The sequence below is a fragment of the Neofelis nebulosa genome, chromosome 5, assembly GCF_028018385.1.
Source record: "Neofelis nebulosa isolate mNeoNeb1 chromosome 5, mNeoNeb1.pri, whole genome shotgun sequence".
NCBI classification, from domain to species: Eukaryota; Metazoa; Chordata; class Mammalia; order Carnivora; family Felidae; genus Neofelis; species Neofelis nebulosa.
In genome coordinates, this window is record NC_080786.1 from 104,185,045 (window position 1) to 104,194,575 (window position 9,531).

At 38.5% G+C, this 9,531-nt stretch overlaps 1 protein-coding gene across 1 annotated transcript in view; it reads left to right on the forward strand.

Moving 5' to 3' along the window:
- The window catches only part of MYH15 (myosin heavy chain 15), a 146,815-nt gene extending 138,301 nt beyond the window's left edge, over positions 1–8,514 (forward strand). Inside the window, exons 39-41 of the mRNA XM_058731500.1 lie at positions 5,205–5,300; positions 6,209–6,343; positions 8,391–8,514. Coding sequence (XP_058587483.1) covers positions 5,205–5,300; positions 6,209–6,343; positions 8,391–8,405 — 246 coding nt within the window. The 3' untranslated portion in view covers positions 8,406–8,514. The remainder of the gene's footprint in view (positions 1–5,204; positions 5,301–6,208; positions 6,344–8,390) is intronic.
- The last annotated feature ends 1,017 nt before the right edge of the window (positions 8,515–9,531 follow it).

The following is a 9,531-nucleotide window of genomic DNA, read 5'->3' on the forward strand; positions in this document are numbered from 1 at the left end:
ATCCTTTGTATTTCTGTGGTATCAGTTGTAATGTCCCCTCTTTCATTCTATTTTTGTATGCATCCTTTCTCTTTTTTTTCTTGGTGAGTCCAGCTAAACGTTTATCAATTTTGTTTATCTTTAAAAAAAAATAGCTCTTAGTTTCATTGGTTTTTTTCTATTGTCTTTTTAGTCTATTTTCATTGATCTTCATTCTGATCTTTGTTATTTCCTTCCTTCTGCTAACTTTGGTATTTGTTCTTTCTTCTAGTTTCTTAAGGTCTAAAGTCCGATTGTTTATTTGAAATCTTTATTCATTTCTTAATGTAGAAATTTATTACTATTAATTTCCTTCTCAGAACTGCCTTTGCTGCATCTCAAAAGTTTTGGTATGTTGCATTTCCATTTTCATTTGTCTCAAGGTATTTTTTTTATTTCTCTTTTGATTTCTTCTTTGACTCATTGGTTGTTTAGTGATATTGTTTAATCTTCCTACATTTGAGGATTTTCCAGGTTTTTTTTTTCTTATAATTTCTAGTTTCATACAGTTGTGGTCAGAAAAGATACTTGATGTGACTTCAATCCTTTTAAATTTATTAAAACTTGTGTTGTGGCCTAACATATGATCTATCCTGAGGAATATTATATGCATGCTTGAGAATAATGTGTATTCTGTTCCTTTTGGTCAGAATGTATACAGTCTGTTAAGTCCATCTGGTCTAATGTTTTATTTAAGGATTATGTTTCCTGAATGATTTTCTGTCAGTCTGATCTACTAATAAAAATTGGGTATTAAAGTTCCCTACTTTTATTGTATTGCTGTTTATTTCTCCCTTTAGGTCTGTTAACATTTGCTTTATATATGTAGATATTCCTATATTGTGTATAGATATTCACAACTGCTATATCCTCTTGTTATATTGACCCCTTTATCATTATATAATGACCTTTGCCTGTTATTGAGATCTTTGTCTTAACATCTATTTTGTCTGATATAAGTATAGGTACCCCACCTTCATTTGGTTAATGTTTGCATGTAATATCTTGTTGCATTCTTTAAAACTTTTAGTCTGTGTGTCTTTAGGTCTGAAGTGTCTTGTAGGAAGAAGCTAGATGAGTTTCCTTTCTGTATCCATTCAACCACTCTGTCTTTTGATTGGAAAATTTGGTCCACTTATATTTAAAGTAATTATTGATAGGTATGCACGTAATTGCCATTTTGTTGGTTTTCTCGCTGTTTTGTAATTCCTTTGTTACTTTCTTCTTCTCTTGCTCCTTGTTGATTTGGTGATTTTCTGTAGTATGGTTAGATTCTTTTCTGTTTATCTTTTGTGTATCTACTATAGGTTTCTGCTTTGTGGTTACCATGAAGCTTACATGAAGCAAACTGTATTTATGATAGTCTATTTTAAACTTCAATTGGGATGCACTCTAAAGCTCTATATTTTTACTGTCCTCCCTGGCAACATTTTATGTTTGTTGATGTCACAATTTACATATTTTTATCCTGTGTATTCATTAACAGACATTGGAAGTTATTTTTTACTATTTTTGTCTTTTAACCTTCATACTAGATACATAAGTGATTTACCCACCACCAAACATTATATTATTCTGAAAATATACATATATATACATATAGACATATACATGTATATGTATATGTATGCATATATACATACATATATATACATATATGTGTATACATATAAATATATATGTATATATATGATGTATATAAATATATATACAACATATATATATATGTATATTCATTTTCCTGTTAATTAGGGCCCTTTCATTTCAGTTTATAGAAGTTTCTTTAATGTTTCTTATAAGGCCAGTCTAATGGTCTGAACACCTTTAGCTTTTGCTTGCCTGGAACACTGTTTATCTCTTTTTCAGTTTTGAAGGACATCTTTGCCAGGTAGAGTATTCTTAATTGGCAGGTTTTTATTTTTTTTTTCTTCTTTCAATACTTTGAATGTATTGTACCTTTCCCTCTGGCCTGGAAAGTTTTTGCTGAAAAATCTGCTTATAGAGTCCTATGGGGTTAACAAGTTGTTTTTCTCTTGCTACTTTTAAGATTCTCTCCTTGTCTTTGACAATTTAGTATTATGTGTTTTGGTGTGGGTCTCTTTGGGTTTATTTCATTTGAAGTCTCTGAACTTCCTGGATCTGGATGTCTCTTTCTTTCCTCAGGTTAGGGAAGTTTTCAGCCATTATTTTTTCAAATTTTTGCCCCTCTCTTTATTCTCCTTCTAGGACCCTTGGAGTGCAAATGTTGGTCTGCTTGATGTTCTTCTCTTAAGCCATCACTCTTTCATTCTTTATCTTTTTGCTGCTCTGATGAGATGAATTCCCCTGCCCTGTCTTCAAGTTCACTATCCTTTCTTCTGCTTCATCTAGTTTGATGTTGAACTCTCTGTTGTACTTTTTAGTCCACTTCTTTTTCTTTTTTTTTTTTTCTAATTTTTTTAATGTTTATTTTATTTTTGAGAGAGAGAGACAGAATGTGAGCCAGGGAGGGGCAGAGAGAGAGGGAGACACAGAATCTGAAGCAGGCTCCAGGCTTTGAGCTGTCAGCACAGAGTCCAATGCAGGGCTCAAACCCACGAACCATGAGATCATGACCTGAGCTGAAGTTGGACGCCTAACCGACTGAGCCACCTAGGCACCCCCGTCCACTTATTTTTCATTACTGTGATTCTGTTTGGTACTTTCTTATATTTTCTCTTTGTTGAAATTTTGACTTCATTCATGCATTGTTCTCCTGAGCTTGGTGAGCATCTTTATGACCATTGTTTTGAACTCTTTATCAGGTAAATCACTTACCTCTTTTTCTGAGATTTTATTTTGCTCTTCTGTTTGAAGCCCATTCCTCTGTTTCTTCATTTTCTTTTTCTGCATTGATTTCTATGCATTAGGTAAAACAGCTACCTCTCCCAGTCTTGAATGAGTGGTCTCATGTAGGACATGATCCTTATTGTTCAACAATGCTCTAGCTCTTGGTTGTTTCTAAAACCTTTGTCATTGTCCAAGCCCTCTTCTTTGTTTGTAGTGGCTCCCAATAGTTTAGGGTGTCCTAGCCTATTGGTATCCAAAAGGGGCAGATCTCAGTACCTAGATGTAGGCTGATTGGAATCTGGATCCTCAGGTAGGAGCTTTTAAAATATGCATATATACCTCTTCTAGGCGAAGACTGGGAGATGGCCATTTCTGTTTTATTTCTGCTGAGCCTTGGGGTGATAGCCATTTAACAACTGTTTCTTTGTGCCATACCATTGGACCTGCGAACACAAGCCCTGCTGGTCACCAGAGCCCGGCTATCAAGGGATGTGTCCTCTGGGCAGCAGCTACAAAATCCAGGACACCAGACCTGTGTACAAACTCCTTTCTTGGAAGTACTGGCAAACTGGAGTGGGGAAGATAGCCTGCCCAGTCTCTGAGTATTGCAGTCAGCCCCTTGATGTATGTTAAATTAGAAGCCAGCTTCTTAGTGACAGCTACTAAGATATATGAATTAGTCTGACAGAAAGATGGCATTTCAGTATTCTGCTTCTGTATTGTGACATGGCAGGGGAGGGGTCAGCTGGCTAAGCACTATTTGTTGCAGCCCTATGGGACCCATGAACATAAGTACCACTGGCCACCAGAGTCATGCCTTCATGGGGTATTTTCTGGGGAGCATCCACAAACCAGGGCACTAAACATGCATAAGCCTCCTTTCTGAGAGATAGCAACCTGGAGTGAGGCAGAGGGCAAGTGTGAATATGATGCCTACCAGCCTTTCATGTCTCTGGAGAGCATTGCAGTCAGCCCCTTTATGTGTGTTAAATTAGAAGCCTTCCTTAGGCTGCAGGTACTAAGATAAGCAAAGAGTCCTCTTTTGTGGAAAGACTTGACATTTCTATCTCTTTCCTCGGTACTGTGTCCAAGCGGAGATATTGACTAAACTTACAGAGGAGGGAATAAGAGAACTATGAGGTAATAGATGAGTTTAATTGGAGTGGAGGAAGTTTGTGGAAAGCAGTGGAAGGGCAGTAGAAAGACTATGAAAGTCACCAAAGGAGTTGACATTTGATGAAACAAGTAATATGAAAACAGGAAAATCATTTGAGTAGCAGGAGGCAGACCTTGATTAAATCAGTATCTTGGGGAACCTGGGTGGCTCAGTTGGTTAAGTTTCTGACTCTTGATTTTGGCTCAGGTTATGATCCCCTAGTTTCATGAGTTCAAGCCCCACATTGGGCTCTGTGCTGGCAGCTAGGGATTCTCTCCCTCTCTCTTTCTCTGCCCTCCCCCATTTACACTGTCTCTGTCTCTCTCACAATAAAAAAAAACTTTAAAAAAAAATCAGTATTTCCACCACAAGCCAACTGAGATGGTCTTATTTTGGAAAGTTCAACAGCTCCAAAGTGGAGATACTCTACTTAAAAGGGCATGATAAAGTGGGGGATATGCAGAGACTTTCCTACCTGTGTATCTCTCCCCTCCTATTTCCTCAGAACACCCAGGGCTCTGTAGAGCACAGCTAAGAAACACTATCCTACTAGATTTCTTTTGTCCATCCCAAGCCTGGATTGCAATGGAAGCAGTGAGAGTGTACACACCAAGGTCCCCACAGTTCATAGAATTTTCCTCACTCTCTGCTGATGCCCGCACCACAATTCCAGAAGACTTACCTTTCTATAATTCCATTATCCAAAACGAAGAGTCAATTAGAAAGTTCAAGGGGGAAGAGTTGGTTTGATTAGTGGCAGGAGAGGATTGGTTTCTAGTTTTGTACACACAGCTTCTGTTATAATGGTACTTCATTCCTACTGAGAAACCACAGGCTGGTGTAGCTTGGTTAGGATGGGAGGACTGTTAGAAGAAGTGACTGTCATTGCTAATTTCTCAGAACTTACAATAAGTAAAGTAAGACCCATTTCTCAAATCACAACTCAGGTTATTTAGTAAAGTTCCTAACCAAGACACATGGGTAGCTCAGTTGGGTGCCTGACTTGGGCTCAGGTCATGATCTCATAGTCTGTGGGTTTGAGTCCCATGTCAGGCTCTGTGCTGACAGTGCAGTCTGCTTCAGATTCTCTGTCTCCCTCTCTCCCTCTCCCTCTCCAAAATTAAAATAATAAATTTCCTTTTATTTTCTCACATGAGGCTACTCCCAATGCAGACTGCTGGATCATTCAAATCACTTTCATATACCTATCTATGCATTTCAGGCAGAGGATGACAAGAAAAATCTGAGTAGGATGCAGACTCTGATGGATAAACTTCAGCTAAAAGTACAAAGTTACAAGCAGCAAATGGAGGCAGCAGTAAGTACCTGGCAGCCATTACAGCCTCATGGATTTCCCAGCCATTGTTTTTGATTTATGGAGATAGGTAAGCACTTTGTCAGAGAGGACCAGCTCAGCTTAAAGTCTGTTCATTTTCTAGTTTTTCTCAGACTAGAATTATCACCCATGCTCAAAAAATTGTTACTTTTTCCTTCGGGGAGCCAGAGCTTTCACCATCAACCTTGTGGTTACGCTCAGATATGTGCATTGCAAAAAATGAGTCAAGTAAAAACATGATGTCGTTTGGGATGGCAAATTTTTGGCCAGATAGTCACCCTGGGGCCTTCCTCACCCTAAAAATCCTTGGGTGAGTGGTTTCACAGCCTCGACATAACTCTGGCCAAAACTGTCATCATTTGAAATGTACTTGCCAATGCTGGTTGCCAACTCATAGCTACATAGAATGTAATTCATAAGTAATGTATATATTGGCTTATATCTAATAATATATATCTAATAATATCTCTTCAGGGGTTTTGAATTATTTCAATAATTTTGCCTAAAACTGCTATATGTAATAATTACTTGTTGACATATAATTTTAAAGATAAGCCCCCTTCACTCAGAGGTAAACTAGGATGTTTAGCTGTTTGCAAAACAATTGTGGTTTTTCTAACACATAAGATGCCCATGAAAACCATACTACATCCAATTAGTGGAACGTGCTGAGCAGGTTCTAAATTTCCAGAAAACAATGCTTATAAAAATGGATATCATGCCTGCTAGAAAGTCTGAATCCTTATATATCATATCATACCAAAATATATTCCATTCAACACTCAGAAGTTTATATTCCTTTCACACATTTTTCAACTTTCTCATGTCAAAGCACAGAAAATGACTATGTAAGCACAGGGATATTTTTTTCATTTTTTTTATTTTTATAGGAAGCACAAGCCAATCAATATTTTTCCAAGTATAAGAAGCAGCAACACGAGTTAAACGAAGCTAAGGAAAGGGCAGAGATAGCAGAATCCCAAGTCAATAAACTCAAGTTGAAAGCAAAAGAGTTTACAAAAAAGGTATGTCAGATATTCAACTCTAAAAGTGTGTGTGTTTAGGGTTCATGTCATACAATGAGTAGAACAAGAAATCTCTTTGTTTCCCATCCCCTTCCCTTTAAAGTCTTCCCTATTTACTAAATTCTCCTTGTCCAGGTAATATGAAGTGCTAAGCATTTGGGTGGAATGCACATTGTATTTATACTTCTCAAATTCTTAATTCCAGGTGAACTTGTAGACTCTGAATTCCAGGTCCTAGATTCACTTTTATAGAACAGTCAGAAGTCCAGAGAACAAAGATAATTTAAAAAGTTTGAAAGATGGATCTGCTTGAAACTCCAAGAGAAGTCTTTCTAGGTAGACAAGTACATGACTTTATACTGAATCAGTATGGAGACCTGGGGGGTGAGGTTTAAAATTGAGGCAGTGGAGAATAAATGCACTTGTCTTTTCTAGCTTTACTCCTGGTTCTGTCCTAAAGCAGGGAGAAAGGATATTTCCATATCTGTGGGTTATGATACTACTATTCTGATCCCATGGTATGGGCACTACCCTAACTTTACCAGCAAAGTGGCAGCATGACAAAGACCATTGAACAGTGGGCTTGTCCAGGTGTGTTCAGGTTACTATAACAGAATGCCAGAGCCTGGGTGGCTTATAAACAACAAGCATTTCTCACAGTTCTTTAGGCTGGGAAGTCCAGGATCATGGTGCTGGCAGATTCAATATCTGGGTGAGGGCCACTTCCTCATAGCTCTTTTCTCAATGTGTCCTCACATAGTGAAAGAGTGGGGGTGGGAGGGGGGAGCTCTCTGGGGATTTTTTTTTTTATAAGGCACTGATTCCATTCATGAGAACTCCACCCTCATACTTAAAGCCCCACCTCCTAACACTGTCACTATGGAGATTGAGATTTCAATATATGAATTTTGGTGTTATACTAACATTGAGACCAAAGGAAGCTCAGCTTTCTTATTAGATTTTCCAGGAACACAGGGTGTTTAAATAAGGTCTAGCTTTAGGAGAAATGAACTAAAGAACATTAGATAAGACATTAGCTGTCCTTTATGGAATGCCTATAAAACACTTAGCACAGTCTCTAGCACAGAGAGCCACCATTTCATTTTTAAAAATTTGGTACCTGCCTGGTCTTCTTATAAATGAATTACTAATAACTCTGCAAGATAAGTAAATAGGGTTGCCCATAATAAATACTACCTGGAAGGAGGTCAAAATAATCTTTTTTGAAGGAGAATCTAAAAGTTGGTTGTACTGAATAGGTTTAGATCTAAATATGAGAAGCATGGGTCATTGGCACACTCCAGAAATTTCTTATTGATGCTTGAATAGTTGTCTTAGGGATAAGGCCTATGTGCAAAGGTCCACTTGAATGGCTTGAACTCTGGCCACAATTTGAGAGGGTCATGGCATTGGTTTTGGGTGCATATAAACCAATATGCCTGCCCCTCAACTGCAAATAATAGTTTTGTTTGGGGAAATGCCTCACACAGGCTACATTTGCACTCAGCTGTAGGAGGTCAAAAGGGCTGCAAAACAGATGTAATGTATTCGACTTTGTCACAGTTGTTTCCAACAAAGAATAAAATGAGTGAAGCAGAAATTGCTTCGAGAGGCCCAAGATGAATAGGAAAACCATCCTTGGCAGTGCAATGACTAATTGTTTCCCATTTACAGAAGGAAAGCCTGAAAATCTCTCAACTGTCATAAACCAAGTGAAAACGTTTTCTGGTAGAATTGTGTGTCCCAGCTATGGAGCCAGTGGTAATATGGCCACAGCCTTTCCTTTTCTTTTGTAGAGGGCGCTGCCTTCACTGGCAAGGCTTGGCAGGCAGAAAATTGAGAGTACCCAAGCACGTCCTTCAGATGAATTACCTGTGTCTGCTTTGTGTAATGCACATAATTGCCTCAATTCCCCGTATCCCTTTGAAGCTAATGAGGAGTTGGCTGAGGTCTGCTTATTCTGGAAGGGACTGGGCTTGGTTCTGGGTGTGTGTGCCACTGATGAAAGTCACAGGAGTTCACAGAACACACTCATACTGTTTTTCAGGCTCATGAAGAATAAGCAGTCCTTGCTTATGAAAAACAGAAGTTGGACAAGTCCAAGGATGGTACCATTTGATTGCTGAAAACTTAAGTTGCATTTGAAACAAGCATTAAAAAAAGCATGTTTATGTGGTGTGAAAAGCAGTTTAAACAAGGTGATTAGAAAATGTAATAGAGTATCCTTGCTTCCCAGGTTAATGGGGATTTTTTTGGTCCTCAAATACAAGTAAACATTTTACATAAAAGATAAGAGTCTTTTAAATTCTCAAGTTAAAAAAATACCTATTGCCTTTTAATGCATAATATTTATGGAAGACATGGACGATGAGGCCTAGGGTATGTTAGTAAATTGTTATTACTGAAGTTAATGAGTTTTGCTGGACTCCTCCAACAATAAGTATATTTTTAGCCACTAATGGTGGGAGTTGATCAACTTTTCTCTTAGCACTGTAATTTACATATAGTCACAGGTACTTAGAACTTGTAGATAAGAATCCTCCTAATCTGTACCTGGGTGGACTACATGCCTGTGCATTTTTCAACACTGAAACAGCTTCTCATATAAGATGATCAGTTTAGTGTTAGGGGGAATGCTGGCTTTGTATTGTGCCAATGTAGCTAAGCGAGAGGTACATTTCCTGGATTTCCTTTCTGTTTGTTCTGGATTGGAGTTGGTCACAAGAGAAATTTTCACCACATTTGAGAGGGAGCGGTAGAGATGCAGCTGTTCATTTTATGCTGTTAAGCTCATGGTATGGCCCCAGGCACTGTGATAGCTGGCAAATGCTACCCCAGGCCAAAAGAGTGAGCTGGCACTGAAACTCCCTCCTTCAGCTTCAGAGTCCTAGCTACATGTGTGTGTGGCTCCATGGTACTGGGCACCAGCTTCTCTTGCAGGTCACCCCTGTCATTGCCTTTGGAGGCCCTGAGAGGCATGAATTCCAGTTTCTTCTTATGGATTTCAGTTCATCGTCACTCCACAACCAGCTCTCCTTGCTGACCACTAGCACAGCTGACCTACAGCTACCTAAGGTACATCCCCAGATGCAGAGGGGACAGCCTGACATGGACTTCTTTACAAATGCCCAGACTTGTGTAAGGTTGATTCTATATAATAAATCTTTATTCTAGCATTCTCAGCAGTG